The sequence below is a fragment of the Pungitius pungitius genome, chromosome 1 (genome assembly GCF_949316345.1).
Source record: "Pungitius pungitius chromosome 1, fPunPun2.1, whole genome shotgun sequence".
Lineage (NCBI taxonomy): Eukaryota > Metazoa > Chordata > Actinopteri > Perciformes > Gasterosteidae > Pungitius > Pungitius pungitius.
In genome coordinates, this window is record NC_084900.1 from 3,565,062 (window position 1) to 3,585,335 (window position 20,274).

The 20,274-nt window shown below is 46.4% G+C and overlaps 3 protein-coding genes and 6 non-coding genes across 14 annotated transcripts; 4 read left to right on the forward strand and 5 right to left on the reverse strand.

Moving 5' to 3' along the window:
* Window positions 1-9: 9 nt before the first annotated feature.
* On the reverse strand, window positions 10-14,708 carry intu (inturned planar cell polarity protein). 5 transcript variants are annotated; one of them, XM_062560808.1, is made up of 18 exons: window positions 14,666-14,708; window positions 11,409-11,472; window positions 10,787-10,941; window positions 9,382-10,037; window positions 9,129-9,214; window positions 8,060-8,281; window positions 7,027-7,145; window positions 6,794-6,883; window positions 6,587-6,664; window positions 6,315-6,495; window positions 5,928-5,981; window positions 5,753-5,815; window positions 5,301-5,519; window positions 5,100-5,192; window positions 3,804-4,214; window positions 3,581-3,675; window positions 3,293-3,482; window positions 11-787 (listed from the first exon to the last, which is right to left on the reverse strand). In XM_062560808.1, exons 3-18 carry the CDS (start codon window positions 10,891-10,893, stop codon window positions 383-385), a joined length of 3,069 nt encoding a protein of 1,022 aa, XP_062416792.1. In that variant the 5' UTR covers window positions 10,894-10,941; window positions 11,409-11,472; window positions 14,666-14,708; the 3' UTR covers window positions 11-382. The 5 variants fall into 5 exon arrangements, with proteins under 5 accessions (XP_062416793.1, XP_062416792.1, XP_037334727.2 ...); XM_037478830.2 differs by lacking the exons at window positions 10,787-10,941; window positions 14,666-14,708 and having other exon boundaries at window positions 11-543; window positions 645-787; window positions 11,409-11,776; XM_062560810.1 differs by lacking the exons at window positions 11,409-11,472; window positions 14,666-14,708 and having other exon boundaries at window positions 12-543; window positions 645-787; window positions 10,787-11,118.
* trnad-guc (transfer RNA aspartic acid (anticodon GUC)) lies at window positions 1,231-1,302 on the forward strand. Its single transcript has one exon. It is a non-coding gene; the product is annotated as a tRNA-Asp (tRNA).
* Window positions 2,517-2,588, forward strand: trnad-guc (transfer RNA aspartic acid (anticodon GUC)). Its single transcript has one exon. It is a non-coding gene; the product is annotated as a tRNA-Asp (tRNA).
* On the forward strand, window positions 4,674-4,745 carry trnad-guc (transfer RNA aspartic acid (anticodon GUC)). Its single transcript has one exon. It is a non-coding gene; the product is annotated as a tRNA-Asp (tRNA).
* On the reverse strand, window positions 7,715-7,788 carry trnan-guu (transfer RNA asparagine (anticodon GUU)). Its single transcript has one exon. It is a non-coding gene; the product is annotated as a tRNA-Asn (tRNA).
* LOC119223842 (small nucleolar RNA U3) lies at window positions 11,918-12,134 on the reverse strand. Its single transcript, XR_005120999.2, has one exon. It is a non-coding gene; the product is annotated as a small nucleolar RNA U3 (small nucleolar RNA).
* Window positions 12,853-13,069, reverse strand: LOC119223822 (small nucleolar RNA U3). Its single transcript, XR_005120981.2, has one exon. It is a non-coding gene; the product is annotated as a small nucleolar RNA U3 (small nucleolar RNA).
* On the forward strand, window positions 14,178-17,983 carry trmt10b (tRNA methyltransferase 10B). 2 transcript variants are annotated; one of them, XM_062560822.1, is made up of 9 exons: window positions 14,178-14,192; window positions 15,515-15,792; window positions 16,058-16,166; window positions 16,282-16,403; window positions 16,486-16,638; window positions 16,851-16,929; window positions 17,294-17,361; window positions 17,461-17,584; window positions 17,670-17,983. In XM_062560822.1, exons 2-9 carry the CDS (start codon window positions 15,661-15,663, stop codon window positions 17,786-17,788), a joined length of 906 nt encoding a protein of 301 aa, XP_062416806.1. In that variant the 5' UTR covers window positions 14,178-14,192; window positions 15,515-15,660; the 3' UTR covers window positions 17,789-17,983. The 2 variants fall into 2 exon arrangements, with proteins under 2 accessions (XP_062416806.1, XP_037334733.2); XM_037478836.2 differs by lacking the exon at window positions 14,178-14,192 and having other exon boundaries at window positions 15,437-15,792.
* On the reverse strand, window positions 17,962-20,274 carry cxcl19 (chemokine (C-X-C motif) ligand 19). The gene is made up of 3 exons (XM_037478837.2): window positions 20,132-20,274; window positions 18,791-18,926; window positions 17,962-18,693 (listed from the first exon to the last, which is right to left on the reverse strand). Exons 1-3 carry the CDS (start codon window positions 20,181-20,183, stop codon window positions 18,579-18,581), a joined length of 303 nt encoding a protein of 100 aa, XP_037334734.1. The 5' UTR covers window positions 20,184-20,274; the 3' UTR covers window positions 17,962-18,578.

Here is a 20,274-nt window from a genome sequence, read left to right on the forward strand (position 1 = left end):
TTTTTATTCAATTATGTACTTTATAAAATAAGAATTTAAAAAATGTGAAAAAAATAATATTATGATTTCCTGTTTGTTGAAGACTACATATTTATTTAACATTTGTCACATATGAAAGAAAACATTTCCACAATCATGTTTAGAGGTTGTAAAAGAAAAAAAACAAACCATATTCCTTCTTTAATCTTTAAATCTTTTGAGAAATGTGTCAATTCCCATACAAAACTGTACACGTTAAATTAAGTAACAGCTTTGGAACACAGCAAAGAAAACCTGATCTGTCCCGTTTCCATGGAGACTCGTCCATTAATTGGTTGAACTTGGTAAAGTTTTACAGGTGCTAACTTTCTCTCAGCAGAAGAGGCTTTATCCTCAACTCAAATTAGGTGTAACAGGAAATGTTGTGAGGCGGAGAGTCCGCGATGTTGAGATCACAAGGCCAGGCCAAAGGAGAGTCTGAAGGCCATCTCCACCGGAACCTCTGCCACCGAGTCATGGAAGCACACGTAGAACTCCTGAGGGACGGGCTCCAGCAGCATGCGCCTGCAAGGTGGGCACATGAGGAAGGAAGGGCTTTCACTTGAATCCCTTCCCTTCCGTGATAGGGGTCTGTGTATATCCAAAATAGGGAAAAGGCGACGTACCCTATGACCCAGTAAGTCATGGTGGGAGCGGGCTTCCTCTGGTCGGTCCAGTTTTCGGGTTTACACTGAAACAGGACCCCCTGTTCCTTCACGGGACCCAGACCCCACCCCGCGCCCCGAGGCCGGTCCGCAGCCCGCCGGCCCTGCAGCAGAGAAGATGCGGCCAGCTGACTAATGAATTGTCCCCCAACATGCTATACATATTTAATGACTTTATTTGACCTGTTTTATCAGTCACATGGGCGGGTAAATGTTGTGTCCGCACCACTACATCCGTAGTGTTTTAGCGCTTAGTTAGTAAATTGTTAGTCTTAATGCAAACGTTGTAACGTTGCCTATAATAAAATATTCCTTTATTAGTTCCGCCAAGACGGCTTTGATTATAAAAGTTTAATGACTTTCTTCGATACGTTACATCTTAAATGTTGTGTCCGCATCACAGCGCTGTGGCCAAAGATATATTACATCCGTAGTGGTTTAGCGCTACCATAGAGAATGAATGGGATTCTGTTTAGGGATTTTAGCTAAAACGTTCCTAGTGGCGTGTGGGTGTATAAATACCCTTCTGTTTATTCTACGTTCACCTTCCTCGTTAGTATAGTGGACAGTATCTCCGCCTGTCACGCGGAAGACCGGGGTTCGATTCCCCGACGGGGAGTTCTTTTTTTTTTTCTTCTTCTTCTTTACTTGTGTCGGTAATAATCAGTCATTAACTTTATTAGCTATTAGCTTTAAGCCCAAGAGGCGGAAATGTGAGATTGTATGTTAGTACAAGTTAAGAATTGACTTCAGGACGTTCAAGGTGATCACATCCGAATGGTAAAAACGGCTCGATAGCACATCTAGTGGACAAATATATATTACATCCGTAGTGGATTAGCACTACCATAGAGAATGAATGGGGTTTGGTTTAGGGCTTTTTAGCTAAAGCATTCACGGGTGACGCGCGCGCCAGACCGGCGTTCAATTCCCCATCATATTATTTAAGACGCTGCGCTACTTGCAAGCCGCTGTGTTGTGCTAAATTCTCAATAAAGTAATGAAGATCGTCATTCCACGTTACAGGGAATTTGCATGAAGAGGAGGAGGCGAGTCCATGTCCCTAAATACCCAACTGAGATCAGCTTGTGCCGTTCTGAAAACGATCCTTCCACCGACCACCGGAGGATCCACCGACCACCGCAAGCTGCCTTTCTGAAACAGAATCCTTCCACCGACCATATTTCGCACCCGGCGTCACACTCGCTGATTTGTGTCATCTGAAGGTGCATCGCGGACTTATATACGTTTATACTTCTCATTCAACCACAATTAAATTCTCTTAATCCGGATGGCGCAATATTTACCTGGATAGGATTTTTTCTGTGTGTTTTTGAACGATGACAAACAGGATTGAAAACATGCCAAATTAATATTTGTGAATATATAAAATAATATACATTACTGTTTATAAAATGTAAGGAGTAGAAAGTGCAGATATTTGCGTGCAAATGTAAGGAGTATAAGTAAAAAGTCGTCTGAAAAATAAATACTCCCAAAATGTCTACTTAATTAAGGTAGTGAAGTTTGTACTTTGTTACTTCACACCTCTACATTTGACAACCAACCTCAGTTGTATAAAGAATTCCCAAACATAGTGTATATTGAACTATATGGCACCCTATAAATATTATCCAGGTGTATGAGTGTTTAATGACTTTTGTTATAATGTTATATCTAATCTGACATCCACTAAGAGTAGATGGGCGGGTAAATGTTGTGTCCGCACCACAGCGCTGTGGCCAAAGATATATTACATCCATAGTGGTTTAGCGCTACCATAGAGAATGAATGGGATGTATAAATACCTTTCTGTTTCTTCTTTGTTCACCTTCCTCGTTAGTATAGTGGACAGTATCTCCGCCTGTCACGCGGAAGACCGGGGTTCGATTCCCCGACGGGGAGTTCTTTTTTTTTCTTCTTCTTTTTTACTTGTATCGGTAATAATCAGTCATTAACTTTGTAAAAGCCCAAAAGGCGGAAGAAGAAGATTGATTGTTAGTAGAAGTTAAGAAATAACTTCAAGACGTGATCACATCCGAATGGTAAAACGGCTCGATAGCACAACTAGTGGATAAATATATATTACATCCGTAGTGGATTAGCACTACCATAGAGAATGAATGGGGTTTGGTTTAGGGATTTTTAGCTAAAGCATTCACGGGTGAAGCGCGGGAGACCGGGGTTCGATTCCCCGACGGGGAGTTGTTTTTTCCCCCCATTTTTGTTTCTATGCCTGTGTTTGTAACAACCTGGTATTGACTTTAACATCAGCATTTCTACTATTAAACTACAACCAAATCAACAAGGCAGAACAAATCCTCTATTTTCTCCTTTGGGTTGATAAATAATATACAATCGGTGTGTTGCCAAATACATTAAGAATTTACTTTAAAGTTCCACATGGCTGATATACTTAATAAATAAATACGTAATAAATAATTGATAGTCAAAACTACACTGAAAATCTTGGCTTGAAACTCACCCGAGGCTCTGTCAGTTCAACACCTCTTATTTACACTCAAGCCACTAACCGAGGCGTCAGGTGAGGCGAGGAATGAGCCACAGTCTACAGGCTGCAGTCTCTGACCCAGAGAACTCTGACTCACCTTGGCGGGCAGGCTCTGCTGGAATGCCGCCCGTATGGAGAGGCAGCAGTGGTGGAAGTTGCGGATGAGCTGTGGGTGGATGGAGCCGCTGAGCTGAGCCACCTCCCTGTGAGTCGGAGCGATGAAGATGCCCTGAACGGTTTCCATCAAGACGTAGTGGAACAAGGAGTTCTCTGCACCTGAGGTCAATCTGTATCGACAACAAAAATGTAGGTTTTCACTTCTAGCAACATTTATTGTAAACGCAGTTAAGGGGAGAGAAAACGCTCCACTTCCCCCAGCACTCACTTTGTGGTGTTGTACATCTCCTCCGCCTCCCTCTCAGTCAGGGTCTTCTTCAGGGTGCCCAGGTAGAACGGGTTTGGGTGCTTCATTCTGGGGATCTGACGACAAGGCATGCAAAAAGCGTGAGACACGACACACCCATCCTCTCCATCGCTGCAGCGGCGCTCTCTTGCGTCGAGCCGAGCGGGAGCAAATAATCAGACTCAACAATGGACTGCAGGTGTACCTTGAAGAGGCCTCCGCTGCCATCGGACCCCGCAGATCCCAACGAGTCCCGGCGCCCCCCCAGCTTCCTCGCAGAGTCCGGGGTGGAATGCGGACTGAGGCCCGGAGCCAGACCCGATCCCGAGCCGGCGTCCGTCTGTCCCTCGCTGCCGCCGTCAGCCAGGCTCCTCTGGGGGCTGGACCTCCGGGCCTTCTCCCCAAACAGGCTGCGGCCTCTGGACCTGGAGGACGAGGAGCCTTTCACAGCCCCCGCTAGCTTGCTGAAGACGGGGGAGGAGGAGGAGGAGGAGGCGGAGGAGGAGGCAGCAGGGAGGAACCAGTCGGCACAGGACAGGCAGGGAGTTGGCGGAGCGTTGAGACGCTCCTCAATGCCCGCTTCCAACGCCTCCAGCTGCAGCAGTGTGGCCTTCACCTGGACCAGGATGCAAGAGAGAGTGATCAACGTATTGTTATTTTCATCCAGCACATGGGCGTGATTTCTGTTTGCAGAAGGTAAACTAAAACTATAAGACGTAGGAAGCAGAATGTTGTGTGCTTCAGGCAAACCAGTCAAGTTACAGTTTACATTTGAGGCAGATGGACACCTATAGAAATAATAAAAATAATTTGAAAATGTACATAGTTGACTTCATGGCATTTGTTTCTTTTGTTTTAGCTAAGGTTGACACAGTGACAGGTCCAGGAGAGGTGTGCTGTCATCCTCTTGCCGTTGTGACTGAAACTCACAACTAGTGGCCAAAGATATATTACATCCGTAGTGGTTTAGCGCTACCATAGAGAATGAATGGGATTCTGTTTAGGGATTTTAGCTAAAACGTCCCTAGTGGCGTGTGGGTGTATAAATACCCCTCTGTTTATTCTTCGTTCACCTTCCTCGTTAGTATAGTGGACAGTATCTCCGCCTGTCACGCGGAAGACCGGGGTTCGATTCCCCGACGGGGAGTTCTTTTTTTTTTCTTTTTCATCTTTACTTGTGTCGGTAATAATCTGTTATTAACTTTATAAAAGCCCAAGAGGCGGAAATAGAAGAATGATTGTTAGTACAAGTTAAGAATTGACGTTCAACGTGATCACATCCGAATGGTAAAAACGGCTCGATAGCACAACTAGTGGACAAATATATATTACATCCGTAGTGGATTAGCACTACCATAGAGAATGAATGGGGTTTGGTTTTAGGGGGGGTTTAGCTAAAGAATTCCCCAAAGGGGAACATTTTAAAAATAAAAGTTGTGCTTTTGTTCAAGTAGATGCATGTATGGATGATATGCATGTTAGGCAACTCAACAAGGATCACCTGATCCACGTAAACACAATCGGGTCCTGTAGACCCCAGAGCTGGTGAAGCACAGCCACCCGCCTCCAACAGCACACACTGCATGAAGTGCCTCTGTGGTGGAGACAGAAAGGAATACATGCAAATAAATAAACAGCGCGATAAACAAAACAATACTGTGAGTGGATGATGTGCAAAGACATTGGGGAATCGTCCCCTCACCAATCCAACGATGAGGAGGAAGTGACGTCCTTCAGGCTGGCTGTAGCCGGGCGCCGTGCTGCTGCTGCTGCTGGATCTCTGCTGGGGGAACACCTCCCTCCAGATGACCAGCTGACCCACCCGCTGCTCAGAGGCCAGCGGCAGCAGGCAGTAGTGCTGGCAGTACAGGCACACGTCCAGCAGGTCCTCCTTGGGCAGATGGTTGGCTATCAGGTAGGACTGGAGGGCGACGTAGGCAAATAGTCAGTAAACGAGGAGTTCAGGGCTCGCAGCCAGCAGAGCAACAAGAAACATAAACCAACGGGACATAACATCTGTCTGGCTTCAGTGCCTTTGAATGGACCCGTTATTATCCATCTATTTACACAGGCATTCCTCAAAAGGTCCCACTTTGTCAATGCACATGTATATTACAGGGAGGGGGGGGCGGGGGGGGGTATGAATGTGTGTACCTTGTAGAACAAACAGGAGCCGAGAATCAGGTACAGACGCCTCAGGCCAAAAAAGTCCTCAGACTGTTAAAGGGCAGAAGATCAATTAAAAGACTGACAAGATGATAACATTTACAGGATTACACATCTTGTTATGTGACAAACGTCCCTCCAGGTGACAGTGGTATTTTCCTACCATTTCACGAAAATCAGAAGACTCGAAATCAGAAAGCACAGTCTCCACCTCCATCTGTGGGCAGAGAAAGTAAAATATAATTCTAATTCCAAACTAATTCTGCATTAAAAAGGGCCTCTGGTGCATCATTTACTAGGTCCAGGGCTGTCTTATTCTAGTGATCACACGCACAAACATTCATAATAAAACTAATTAATTAGTCTAAGTGACGCATTGTCGGTCTCCACAGTGGACACTAGAGGGCGCCATGGCTGCATCTGGGACCACGTCACATTCACCTGGTGGGGAAACGAGCTGTCGTTGCTGCCTTTACTTTCCAGCGCTACCTTTCCCCTAAATAATATAAACTTCTACTTTCTATAAACAAAATTCTTTGATTCGACGCACCTTGATTTCCGGAGGCAGCGTGAGCCATCGGACCGCTGGCAGTCCGTCGAGGAAAAGCGTCCCCGAGACATCGGCGGTCGCTGAGGCGCCGTCCCTCAGGCGCAGCGGCTGGATGAGCTGCTGGAAGAACAGGCAGAAAAAGTGGTCCAACCTGGGAGCGTGGTCCACCTCACGGAACGCCCTGCCGAGGACAAACGGCCCGAGAATTTAAAACGCAGAAGAGAACGAACTGGACAAACGTTGTTTTTAGGCATGTTAAACGCATAACTCACCTGTCCAAGGAGCCGTACATCACTTTCAGCGTGCGCACCACGTCTCCCACCACCGTCTGCAGGTACAGCAGCGGGACCCTGGACGGACACGAGGAGACGCCAAAAGGAGGACGTGAACACACTTTGGCTGCGGAGCGTCGTGTATTTTTGATCCCGTTCGGCCCCGGTGGCTAAAAGCGAGAAAGCAGTCATGTGATCTCTATCTACCTGTCCGCAGGAAGGCCGATGACCAACAGGTAACCGCTCTCCTTCCAGTAGCCCACGTGAACCAGCCGCTTCCCGAGAAGGAGAGAAGAACTACAAACAAAAAAGAAAAAACTGTGATAGGACTATACAAATTATATATATATATATATATATATATATACACATATATATATATATATATATATAAGGCCATTATAAAAAGGGATGGAGAAAGGCAAAGCGGCGCCCCCTACCTGAGGATGCGCCCCCCCGTGACATTCTCCAGCATGTCACACAGCGTGAGGAAGATGCCCCTCACCCCTTTCAGCTGGCCGGACGCCTCGGAGGACGGGTACTGGTACAGGATCTCCTCCTGCAGACACCAACACACACAGGACCAGAACCCTCAATGAACGGGCCCTTGTAGCCTTGACAACCACAACGAAGGAACAAAAAAAGGCTGCAATCAATCACAGAATCACCACACAGCTCAGGCTCAAGCCGACTTCACTTAAAAGCCTGTGGGGTTAACACTTGAGTGAACATTAAAAAGTAAATGAGGCAATAACGTCCCGGAGGTGATGTTTCCTACACGCCTCGGGTCGTCCGTCACACTCAATTATCAGAATACTCCTCCGCTGCAGCTGAGGGCTGTTGACCACAGACTCATGCTCAGATTTCACTGTGACCCGCCAGAGGGGACGGAAAAACATGTGGTCGTCCAGGGTTTTTTGTATCAGTAATGACCATATTTAGGTTTTGTTTTCTACTCCCAGAAGCCGTTCAACGGTCCCTCCTGGTTGCTCTTTAATAAATAAATAAAAACCTTCCCACCGAGGAACTCCGATCTTTTCTGTCCAAAACATCCACAATTTATCTGAACTTTACCAATTATTAACATGACGTCTTCTGTTATTTAAAAAAAAAAAAAAAAAACATGTGCGTCCCTGGGTGGGCTCGAACCACCAACCTTTCGGTTAACAGCCGAACGCGCTAACCAATTGCGCCACAGAGACGGTTGTGCTGCACCCTCCTGGTGGAGATAGTTATAACGTGCAGGGATTCTGCAGCATAGAACGTTGCTGACTGGTCCAGGATGAAGGACTGCATTCCTTCTTCTTAACTACAACGTTGCACCGCTCTTGCAGCTCTACTGACGCATGTTACACTGATTGTTCACCTTTTCCACATGTCGGCCAACTAATATCCTCAAACTATTTGGGTCTTAAGGCGCAATAGAAACCCGCAAAGCAGTGAGCCTGGACTTCACGTTGGACACAAACCGACCTCTTCCTGCGGCGACGCCGAGTCCAGCTTGAGGGAGAGGAACATGGCGATGTGCGGGACGTGTCCGATGGACATCTGGAGTTCCGCCGTGTCCTCTCCCCACAGCAGACGCACCAGCTGGCTGACTGGGGGAGCAGACGCCTTCGCCTTGCGGCCCGCCGAAGCGTCGGCGCCGCCGTCGCCACCGTCGACCTGAGGCGCCGTCTCCAACGTCAGCCTCACCTGCGGGAGGAGAGGAGGAGAACGTATATATATATATATTTAAAGAAATAAAGAATCATTCACTATGGTTATCCTTGGCAAGACTGCCTACCAAATGTGTTGGGAGAGAGAAAGGAGGATCGTGTTCCCTTCTTCAGAAAAAGAGTGAAAACTGTGTTTTTCTAATCCGACCATCGCTCCCAGAAACCACCCCACGGGTCTGTCAAGCGCCGACCACGGGACACCCGGCGCCTGCAGCTGGGCCGCCCGCCATCCCAGCCGACTGCAGGGCTGTTATTAAAGAGGAAGAGCGGAGCCGTGGTGTCCTTTCAAAACGCTGATTCAGTGATTCAACGTTTGGGTGCGAGACGGAGCTTTGATGAGACTGAGCGCAGGAAGTCAAAATTCAGAAAGAAAAAAAAGAGAAAGGAAAATCTCCGGCGTCGTCATAAACGACCAGGAGCGACCATCAGGGCGCAGCTCTCGCTCACACACACACACACACTCTGTCATTAGAAAATTCCTACTTTGTGATGGTCAGCTTTTTGGTTAAAAAGCACGTACTGTAGATTTTTTTTTTTTTTTTTAAGTCACTGCTCAAATCATCATTTCTCTAATTGAGGGTTTTTCAAACGTTAAACCGCGCTGACTTTCCATTCACATTCCAGCTACTCAGAAGAAGCCTTGCATTTTAAAGTAATTTGTTCTCCATGTGTAGCGTCCTGTAGCGTCCCGAGCCAGGAACCTACGATTCTAAATGTGGAAATACTCGCATGAAAAAAGGGGCTCAAATTGGGAGGAAAATAAAAACGAGCTGAGAGTGACGCCTGCTCAACAATCCATAGCTGAGGGGAGGTGAATCACTCACCTGCGTCGGCCCCGGGATGCAGGACAGAACCCTCTCGATGTTCTCACAAGTCACGTCCACATCGTCCACTGCTACGAGCGCGTCACCTGAACGCGTCACAGAGGAAAGCACATCTGGATCAGCAAATAAACCACGCTCCCCCCCCCCGTCTGCTGGTGAAAGCTGTCCAATGGGCTTAGTTTTACACAACACGAGACCTGCATTTTATTTATTTATTTTAACTGATGTCGCCCGTCGGCCGTGTTCGTCTCACCTATCAGAATTTGGCCACATTTGGCGGCCGGGCCGTTGGGTACGAATCCACAAACGGTGAGTCTTTCCTCCCGGCTTCTGCTCCGCGAGGCGCGGTGCACCACCCCCAGCAGCGCCTCCAGCAGCCCCCCGCCCTCAGCCAGAGGGGTGGATGGACCTCCGAGGCGTTTCGGGTTCAGGTAGACGCACACTTCCTTCAACTGCTGCTGGGCCGTCACGCCGGGCCTTTGACCGGGCTGGTTCTTGAGGATTGAGGCTGGAGGTGATGAAGTCGAGGCGTCTTTGCCTCGATCCTTTCCATCTCCTCCTTCTTCTCCTTCTTCTCCTTCTTCTTCTCCTGCTCCGTGCTGAGATGGCCGGCGTGTTCTCCTCAGGATCCTGGCTAACCTCTTGAGAGTGGGCTCACTGTTCCCTCGCGAGCCGCGTGGCTGCTGATTCTTCTTCTTCTTCTTCTGCTGCTGCTGCTGCTGCTGCTGCTGCTGCTCAGTGATGACCTCGGCCTTCTCTTCGCTAAAGCGAACGTGATTGGTGGACACGCCTTGGCCGGCGGCGGCGGCGGCTTGGGCCAATGCGGCCTCCTCTTCGCCCTCACTCAGCTCCAGGTAGAAAAGCTCCCCATTCTTCTGGATGTCGTCAAGCCATTCTGGTTCCAGGTCACTGAGGGAAAGAAAAGAGGGTTAAAAAAAGAATCCTAGTGTCAAAGGGGCACCGGTAGCAGAGATGCACTGGCTTCATTTCACTTTCTGGTTTTCTGATTGGACTGTCCAATAAATGCCTCTACTCATCATATCCACATTCACGTAGAACCATCCATGCACGGTTTAAGTTTTTGGAAATGTTTGTGACAAACCTATGTCCAAATACTGAGTCAATCAAGTTTTTTTAAATTATATTTTCTTTTACAGTATCAGTTAGTAGCCTTGGGACAAAAATACATTGTTAAGTGTAATCACATGCTTGTCTAAAAGGGTGGGCCTAAAAAAACGTCTCTTTGGTTTCTCTCTTTTTAAACTGGCTTTGAAGAACCTGTGGGGCGCAACTCTGAAGGTTATCCATGAATCAACCGAGGGTGGCAAGTAGCACACAATTATTTAAGGAGGTTTACCTCCCGAATTGAAAGCCCTCCAAAAAAGCATCAAACACAGAGGGGGGGGAGGAGAAAGGAAAACAGCGTCCGGGACACTTATAGGCCAAAAGAACACACCTGGGTGACCTGTGTAAGTAAACTAGTTGAATCTAAAGCCTTTGATATCTGAAACGTAGACCCTTGTGAATGTTTTAACTGGTTACAGCGTCTCCTCCTAACAAACTTTTCTGTGGTCTCTCTCTCTCGCTCCTCACGCACGCACGCACGCACGCACACAATCGCCCCTCCTGTCAGCGCGTGCACGTGTTGGTCTTCTTACTCGGAGCAGTAGCTCGGCGAGGAGGACCCGCGGTCACTGCCACCGTCTTCGTCTTCCCCCCCACCGGCGGCAAAGGCTCCTTCGGTGCGCGCGTCCGCGAAGGCCATCCGTGTTACGCGACGCGCTCCGTGTCCTCTAGCGTGCGCGCAGCGCGTCTGTGAAAACGTAACTATTAACGTAACTATAAACAAAACAAAAACAAGACACATCAACAGCGGCGTTCGCTCGCCATGTTGGAAGCGCTGGTGAGTGCGCTGGGTGTTGTCACGTGACCCGGTCGGTCCGCCGTGGTTGGTGGGCGGCGCAGTTGCCCCTGACAACGCAGAAACTTTTAGTGCTCCTTTGGCGTCGGGCGCGGGAGACCGTGCGTGCGAGTTGACCGGGTTAAATCATGCACAAACCACACCAAAGCTCGCGGTGAAAGATTCAGTGATAGTTAATAGAGCCGAAAATACACGCTGATTTAATGATGCCGCGCGGGAGAAGTTATTAAATGTAAGCATATTGCTCCTCCTCCCAATCCCGTACGGCATTAAGAAAACAACTGCACATCTGAGCGAACACCACTCTTCAAAATGAAGGTACTCGTGCCATCAATGCAGCATCATAAGCTTTTACTGACCTGTAAAGGAGAACACTCCGGATGGAGTCAAAATCCTCTAAATTTTCAGAAGATGAACCTCCATCTGCAGAAATGTTGAACATCATAGGCGTGTAATTTCTCACCGAAACCGGAATCGATTGTCCAGTTTATAAAATATCAGGGTCCAAAAGGTCAATAAAGAAATACTTAAACCAAACTGAAAAAAATAATCCCACTCGCGTGCCCCGCACGAACCCCACCGTGCGGGCTGAGCTGCGACAGAAACGAGCCCTCCTCTTCCTCCTCACGTGGGTCACCGACTCGGAGGGGCGACGGGTCAGAGCAGAACGAGAAGAAAACCTCTGGGATACGTTCCAACGGTCCATTTAGTCCTTTCCATCTGAACTTCCAGTAACTTACTCAATAACTAAAAATGTATTACCAATTTCCGATAGAGCTGCTTTTAAATTGAAGTTTAAAATTTGGACTACATCTACAGAGCCATAATAAAGTCGATAGATTTAAATTCATTTTGACAAAGATAACACACCACTCCGCACATACTCTTCCCCTCGATGTCCCATGAAGAGACAAAGAACGGTCATCAAAAGCGGACAGCATAAGAACTGAATCAAGTCTGTCCGCCCGCTTCGCGCTCAGGGAAGAGTATCACCATCTCATCATCGTGGATAGCGAGACCAAACAAATTAGAAACACATTTCTCAAGTCAGAAACTATAGAAATGATCCCTGAAAGTATAGTCTTAACCTCTGCAGTGATCCTGCCCTGCTACTAGAGGGACGGGCCCGCTCTTCTCTGTCAGGGTGCTCACATACACGTCAGACACGTGCAACCAATCTGACCACAAAATAGTATTCAAATAGATGCGGAGTGGACGCGCCGCATAAAAGTCACACGTTGCACTTCAACACATGGTTACAAACACACGATAGTGATTTTAAAGCATTAAATTTAAACAAACACTAGGACAGTGTTTTGCATGCGGACTGAAACCACGCGTCCTCCAGGTGACCAATGAAAAGCTCAGCTGACGAGCTCTCGCTAGTGGCTCTTCTGTCACTAAGGCCTCGAGCACCGGGAAATGACGTGATTTCCCCTCACGCAATTGTTTTTTGCTGGACGAAATGATTATGTGATTTTCTTCAGTCGGAGCACTGATTCATGTTTCTGTTTTTTATGGTGCAGACGTTGCACATTTGGCTTTTCAAATTGAATTATTACAGCATGAAAGGATAATCCAATGAGGTAATAATTGGAGAGATGTATATGTAATGTAAGTATTAACTGTCAATATCTAATTCTGTTAACGAGCATAAATACAATTTATTGAAAATGTATGCAATTTAGTAACTTTTGATACGTTCATTGTAAGCTGCTGCATATATTAACGCTGGTTGATGATTCAGTGATCATTCTTAAAGCAGCTATTTTAAGTTAGGATTAATTTATACAATGTTACACTACCACTCCGCACATACTCTCCCCCTCGATGTCCCATGAAGAGACAAAGAACGGTCATCAAAAGCGGACAGCGTAAGAACTTAATCAAGTCTGTCCGCCCGCTTCGCGCTCAGGGAAGAGTATCACCATCTCATCATCGTGGATAGCGAGACCAAACAAATTAGAAACACATTTCTCGAGTCAGAAACTATAGAAATGATCCCTGAAAGTATAGTCTTAACCTCTGCAGTGTTCCTGCCCTGCTACTAGAGGGACGGGCGCGCTCTTCTCTGTCAGGGTGCTCACATACACGTCAGACACGTGCACGCGATTTTGACACAGATACATATGACCACAATATTAGATTCAACTAGCTAACACCGGATAAAAGTCACACGTTGCACATTAACATATGTTGTACTGTAACTGTTGTAGCATTTTAAGCGTAAAATGACAAATAACCACTATTTAGCAACCAGAAAATATGTCAACGCTGTTCCGTTAACAGTACAAAGATCAGCGTATACATGATAACTTTTCACACCATACAGGCTTATAAAGCCATTAAATAATCTAATCAAAATATTCATTTTGAAATACCCACAATGCTGCTCGGTGGAATACCTCGTCTCATTGGCTTTTGGGCTCCTGCATGGCAGCGTGTTAGCTTCAAATGCTAACATCTGCAGGGCGATAACTGCTATTTTTAAAGCCGGTATTTAAGACAATCCTAGTATATGTATATTGGCGAAATACCGCTGTGACCTTGTGTGGATCCATGTCATGTGTGAATACTGTCACAGCGGAGGAAACGAGAGAATTACGTGTTAACGTTAAGTTGAGCTGGTTAGTAACTTGGACTTAGTGTGCACCTCTTTTTGTCTTCCGACCACAAACGAGCTCACGCGGTAGTTCCTGTGCGTTGACAAACGGTAGCGGCACGAGGGAACTTCTATGGTAATGACATGGTAGTTATTTCACAATCTTACTTCATTACACGAACGAATCGGTAGTTTCGTCAGAAAACCATAACGGGTAGTGTTAGAAATCCAACCGTTATTTGTAAAACGGCGAGGGTCCGTTTCAATGTGGTTAATGAAGTGTAACGTTATGTGACACTTCGGCGACGTATCACCTGGTGCGAGGTGGATCCAACAATATGTGATCATCAAAAGGTTTGGCCGCAAAATGACGTCACTGCGCAAGCTGGTATTCCTAAATGTGAAACCGACACCAAGTGTCTTATGGGCCAAATCCCTTCTATAACAGCAGGCCCCACGGGGAAAACTATCTCCACTTACGCTGAACATCGATGATTGACCCAGGACACAGTGTAATGTTATAGCGTTAGACCAATGACCGGTAAGACGCACCGTTAGCAGGCCAACTGAAAGCTTGGTTCGCTCACAGCATCGACAGCCGCTCAAGATATGCTAAGCTAGCGCTAAGCTAGCGCACGTTTATATAGCGTTAGCTTTAGCGGTACGCCCCCCGACCTTGATGCAATATTTGGAGGCAAACAAAACGTTGTCCTCTTAATGTTTAACCCCTCCACCACCACGCGTTGAGTATAGATGGTGAAAACCATTGTCTTGATAAGAACCACACACACACACACTGGTTACGTTAAAATAATGACTTTTAAGGTAACGTTAGCTTGAAAACTCCGTTATGAAGGTCAATCTTAGCTAGCATAACCAACCTTAACATTAAAGAGAGTATTTTATTCACTCAACTTACATTACCTCACAGTTTGAATATTTTAAGATGCTAAACACGTTATTAATTAACGTTAGTTAAGGGAAATTAAAAATTAATATTAAGCATTTACTCACCACATGGCAATCCATCAATCGAGCCGCACTGCGCATGCTCGGTAGGGACAGGAAGAAAGTTCATAAAGGTCAAGCTAAAATTTAAAAAGTATATCAATATTCTAATTGTGTGCTCTTTTTAAAAAGTATAAAAAATAATTAGAAAATACGGTTCGGAGTTTATTGCGAAGTAATAATGACAATCTTCAATGTATAAATAATAAGTATTTTCTCACTGTGTATTTGCAAGAAGTTTTAGTTTTTACACCGTCATTTCAAGCCATTTCAAACCTTAACATTCGGCTTCTTTTGTCTCTTATTGTTTTATTGGCGCTATTAATTAACGTGTTATATAGTTGTTATTTGTGGGATCCAAATAATGAATTCAATTTGAGTGAATGACACAAGTATGTGTTATAGTCACACGTGTGGCCTATGATTGTGTTTCGGGGAAGAATTTACACAGTGAACTTTGGCAGATATTAAAAAATGAACACGAATGAACATCTGGGACTAAACATGTGATTGACATAGTTTCATCTGCTGTGTTATAGCTTCCCAATCATTAATCGATGTCGCCTTTACACTGCCCTCTCATGGCGTGTTCGGGATAACTTTCACACTTTCACTACTCATATTCCGCTATACTTTTGGCTGTTTTAGACACACCCAGAGAACCAGGGATTTGATGTATAGCATGCACAAATGGAGACCTGTTGTTTATTCCAAAATACACAACTTCACCCTCTTGCCCCCCCCCCCTTTCCTCCACTTTGTTTACGCTGACGTCATTCTCATGCGCCACTCGCATGGACGAGGCGTAGCGACAACTCACGTATGTTTGCTCTCTCTCTCTCTTGGACTTCGCAGCGTGTTTCACTGAGTGGATTTCATGAAAGACAAACCCACGGACGCGATCAAAACATCTACCGTCGCCCACGAACGATTTGGAGAACTTCTACGGAGCAGATGTTTCTTCTTCCTGTCACGTGACGCGCCTGAAGCCGCCGACTGAAATGGCGCACAGCGGGTCAGATGCGGGTGAGACTTGGCCGGACGGAGTTTCCGAGGCGATGGACCTGCTTCGGATAGACGTGGGGGCCGATGTGGGGGAGGAGAGGCCGGCGAGAGAAGCTGCCCTGTTTTCCGTGAGTCTGTTTGCCAGGCCTCCGTTTTTTAATGCACTCCATCGAGCCTGCATTCATTACGTTAGTGTGATAAGCAGTCCCAAAACACCCCAATTATTCATATCCCAATGGTATGCAGCTCAAAGCATATTTATCTCACTCGTATTTAAGTAATAAGGATGTTTCTGGATTACTTTGACTGATGCAAGGCGTAATTCTGTGTGGTTGGAGTGTAGTTGCTCCTAAAACGATGTATTTATTGTCTGCCTTGCTCCCTCTAATGCAGAGGAATGTATTGAGGAAGCAGCGGCACTGGGAGAGGCAGCTTGCAGCCAAGAAAAGCAAGAGGAAAGAAGAGAAGCAGAGGAGGAAGCTCAACCGAGAGCCGGAGGCCGGTACGGATCCAGCGAGGAGACCCAGACGCTCCCTTCGGAGATCGAAAGGCGCCCGCCAGCGCCTCCGTTAACGCTCCCTGTGTGTGTGTTTCTTTCTTTTTTTTGTTGTTGTCAGATAATCCTGAGTTCAGCAAACGAGTCATGAAAGCGATCACCAAAGAGCGGTTGGCCGAGGCCCGGTCCACGGGGCTCAAACTCTGCGTGGACCTGAGCATGACCGACGGCATGTCCGACAAGGCAGGTGCCTCCAGGAATTCAGAGCACGGCCGTCGCCAAACCATCGAATTCACCCGTCTGTTTTGTTCTTTTCTTTTCCCAGGAGGTGAGTCGCCTCGCCGGCCAGCTGAGGAGGCTGTACGGGTCCAACAAGAAGGCGGCTCGGCCGTTCCACCTCCTCCTGACGGACCTGGTGGAGGGCGGCCGGCTCTACAGAGAGTGCCTTCGGATGAACGAGGGCTTCCTCAACTACATGGTGATTATTGTTCTGGGTCAGAATTCTCTGGGGGAAACAGGACAAAGCTTGAAGTCTCTCAAATAAAAACAAAACAAGTATTTGAATGAGAGAATATAGATAGATGGAGTATTGAATGAATACATAAGATTACACATAATGTCGACCTAGAGTAGTTTTGATAATAATATTACTCGGGTTTTTTTCTATTTGTTTTTGCACGTTTGTTTCAGATTGACATGACAGAAGAAAGCTGTCTGGACCTTTTTCCTCCAGAGACTGTCGTCTACCTCACGCCAGATGCAGAAGAAGGTTTGATGAACTTCTCAAAAGTTGATATCTGGCAAAATGTCTCAATCGAAGATATGACTGCTTCTTATTATCACTTTTTTCTTTCTTTATTTGATTTTTTTTTAAATTGGATAGCAAGAATATACAATGGCCTTTTTCTGAGAGATAAATCCTCTAAAGTTTTCATGTTTCAAGAGTTTAAAAATGAAGTTGAATTTCTTTTAAAAACATTGGAATTGAAATGCACCTTTTGTCCAGCAGGGGTCACACTCCGACCACATTGATGTGTCTATAAATAATCACAGTATCTTATTGCAGCTTTCACTACTGCTACTATACAATATATACGACAATTAAGACAAATCGGTCTTCTCTCTCACCTCAGCTTTAGAGACGGTGGACGCCGACAAGGTTTACGTCCTCGGTGGCCTTGTGGACGAAAGCATCAGGAAGGTATTCTACACCAAGACTGGACATAACAGCAACTCTTTCACCGTTGAGAACAACACACACGGGGGACATGTTTTATCGCGATTTGCCCAACTTTTGTAGACGCTGAGCTTGTCTAGAGCCAGAGAACTGAGCGTTCACACGGCGCGGCTTCCCATAAACGAGCACATGGTGAAAAACAACAACGCCAAGAATTTCCACTCCAAGATCCTGGCAATAAATCAAGGTGATCCATTTATTTTTAACATGCCAGAACTGACAACTGGAGCATTTCTGACCCGTCTCACTTTCTCTCTCTTGTCTTCCCACAGTGTTTGACATCTTGTTGACCTTCAGCGCCACCGGCAGCTGGACCGAAGCCCTGCAGGCCTGCTTCCCCCCGGGGAAGGGCTACGCTGTGAAAGCATCATTCACCCGCGATTCACCGTGAACTTTCTCTGCATCCTCCCCAACTACCCGAGGGGAGCTTTTGCAACTTGATGAGGAACTTGTTAAAAAAAAAAAAAGACAGGACCATTTTGTTCGACATTCCTTCGTGTTGTTTACATTGAAAATAAGAAGTCGTCACATGTCTATTACTACTGATTTAGAGGCAGGAATTTAATAAAACCAATGTGCTTTTGTACTTTTAGGGTTCTCGGGAGTTCTTCATGCTTAACCTTACATGACAGCACGGTGGAGGGAGACGGGCAGCTTGCGTAATGTTCGCAGTTGAGGGAAGCAATTTGAATGTTTCTAAAGAAGTTTCCCACGAAGGTCTTTGTTCGGATGACTGTGTGTGTCCACTATCTTACTACGCTTCTCTTTATTGCGTCCCGTGGTTTTTTTTACATCCGGTAACACCTCCGTGACGGCACGTTTGCCAAAGAAGGTGCCAAAGAAATGCACTTTTATCTCTACCGCATCTCCCACACGGCTTCAGAAGGAAATAATCTTTCATATGCTGTCTTCAGGTAAAGGTTGACTTTCTCCTCCTTTGTATGAACTTGTCTGTACACCTCCCCCCCCCCCCTTTGGCAGAAGCTACACAATTAGTGTGGTTACGGTATTGAAATGTGATAGCAGACAGCGATATGTTGGCATCAGAATTAATAACACTTGGGGAGGCTCCCACGGTGCGGCTGGTGACGCGTGTGATCCCACGGCGTCTCTCTCACGTCCACAATTGACAAAACAAGTGCTTTGTGTGAAACACCCCGCGGGAAAGGTGTTTATTTTTATTAAAGCGCCTGTCCCTGCTGGTGACTTTGCCTCTCGAGGACAAAGCGGACCAGCTTCTTCACCCAGGCGGACCGGGGGTTCAGGCACACCTTCTCGCCGTTGGCCAGTCCGGCTCTGCTCAGAGAGAAGGGACGAGTGCAAAAGCACGTCAGAGTCACTCGGGGAAACGCTGATATCACGCAAAAAGAAACACATGAATTATTTCGCTTACATGACTTCAATACTGGGGCAGTGGGGCCCTTCGGGGACGAGCTTGATGCTCCTCAGGTCGTGCGGAGGGATGACCCTGGACTCCAGCTGAAGGCAGCGGCAGCGCGTGTTGTAGTCTCTGCTGATCGGCGGCATGCCTGCGAGGAGCAGCGACGAGACGCGGTGAGATCGGACCACCACGTTAAACTTTGAACACAAAAACCCCCGCGGCCCGTTGTTCCCTGGCTGGCTCTTTCTTCTGAAATTCTCTTAAGGCCGATGTCATGAGGGGTCAACGCTTGCAGATGTTTTCACTTTGCAATCTTTTATTTCCTGGCGTTAGCTCGGGTTGACGGTGGGTGTGTGTGCGTGTGTGTGTGTGTGTGTGCGTGTGTGTGGGGGGGGGGCTGGGTCATCAATCCATGAAAAAGATGCTGACACATTGGCTTTTCTTCACAACCACCTCGTTCCGATTGTGACATGGTTTAAATGAGCACTTCTCCTTTTTTCTTCCTGCTTGTGTAACTTTCATTGGAACTTTAATTCTCAGTCCTGGGGGTCGGTGAGAGGTTTTACTCCTTCCTTCCTTCACAGGTGAAACATTCATTCCTGCACCTTGTTTTGTCCTGATCTAGTGGCTTAACACATTTATTGCCGGTCACAATGTTTTATTGGCGGCATTTAGTTTTTCTTTGGAAACTTGGTGGCGCTGAAGCTTATTTCCCGCTTTCTACGGCGTGTATTTTGCGATTACTTTGCAGATTACGATAAGAAAACCCAATCATGTTATGAAATGGGATACATAGTTGTACATAAAATAGTTGAGACGGCTCTTCCTCCCTCCATTCTCCTGTAACAAGAACTATTGCACAATGTCACGATTCCTCAGTTCTGATGCGTGGGAGCACTTCTACTTTGAACACTTAAAGTACGTGTAGCTGATAAAACTACAGTACTCTGACTCCGCTCCACTCGAGTAAAGTTATCAATTTAGGATCTATTAGTCCTGGATTCAGCCTTAATATTCCTTAACCAAAGGACCTGAACACCTGTTTGGCCTTAATTCTGGCGCTGTAGTTAAAAAGGTTTTTAAAAACTCTAAAGTTTTAGAGTAAAATACCATTCGATTCGTTCATCTATTTACATTTAGGAAAATAAATGGATAGTATTTTTACTTCAAAATGAATCACACATTGCAGATATTTTGCTGCTTACTGGATTACTCCCAGGAAGCCTAAATGTCTTAAATACTCATTAGAAGTAATGAATCACCCGATCTGGCACAAACTCCAGGAATCCGCCAAATTCACAAAGCCAAATTACCAAGAAAACCCCCCCCCCCCACCCTTCGTTAAGCTCTTACCGTCAACGATGATCAACAGGGCCCCGAAAACCAGGAGGACACTCAGCTTCATCTCGTTCAGGCAGCTGTTGTTAAGATGGATTACAAACTCCCTTTGGGACCGTTTATATACACACAGACTCCCGTGTTTATGTACCCAGGAA

Bases quoted from the DNA above. Each gene is read 5' to 3' on its own strand.
- trmt10b (XM_062560822.1), top strand. From the start codon at position 15,661: ATGGCGCACAGCGGGTCAGATGCGGGTGAGACTTGGCCGGACGGAGTT. The intron at 16,639-16,850 runs GTGATTATTGTT...CGTTTGTTTCAG, and splicing joins AGGGCTTCCTCAACTACATG to ATTGACATGACAGAAGAAAG. The intron at 16,930-17,293 runs GTTTGATGAACT...CTCTCACCTCAG, and splicing joins CACGCCAGATGCAGAAGAAG to CTTTAGAGACGGTGGACGCC.
- intu (XM_062560807.1), bottom strand. From the start codon at position 10,995: ATGTGTCTTGTTTTTGTTTTGTTTATAGTTACGTTAATAGTTACGTTT. The intron at 6,496-6,586 runs GTGAGTTATGCG...TGTCCTCGGCAG, and splicing joins ATGTACGGCTCCTTGGACAG to GGCGTTCCGTGAGGTGGACC. The intron at 3,483-3,580 runs GTGAGTGCTGGG...TTGTCGATACAG, and splicing joins GAGATGTACAACACCACAAA to ATTGACCTCAGGTGCAGAGA.
- cxcl19 (XM_037478837.2), bottom strand. From the start codon at position 20,183: ATGAAGCTGAGTGTCCTCCTGGTTTTCGGGGCCCTGTTGATCATCGTT. The intron at 18,927-20,131 runs GTAAGAGCTTAA...TGCTCCTCGCAG, and splicing joins CCTGTTGATCATCGTTGACG to GCATGCCGCCGATCAGCAGA. The intron at 18,694-18,790 runs GTAAGCGAAATA...CTCTCTGAGCAG, and splicing joins TGCCCCAGTATTGAAGTCAT to AGCCGGACTGGCCAACGGCG.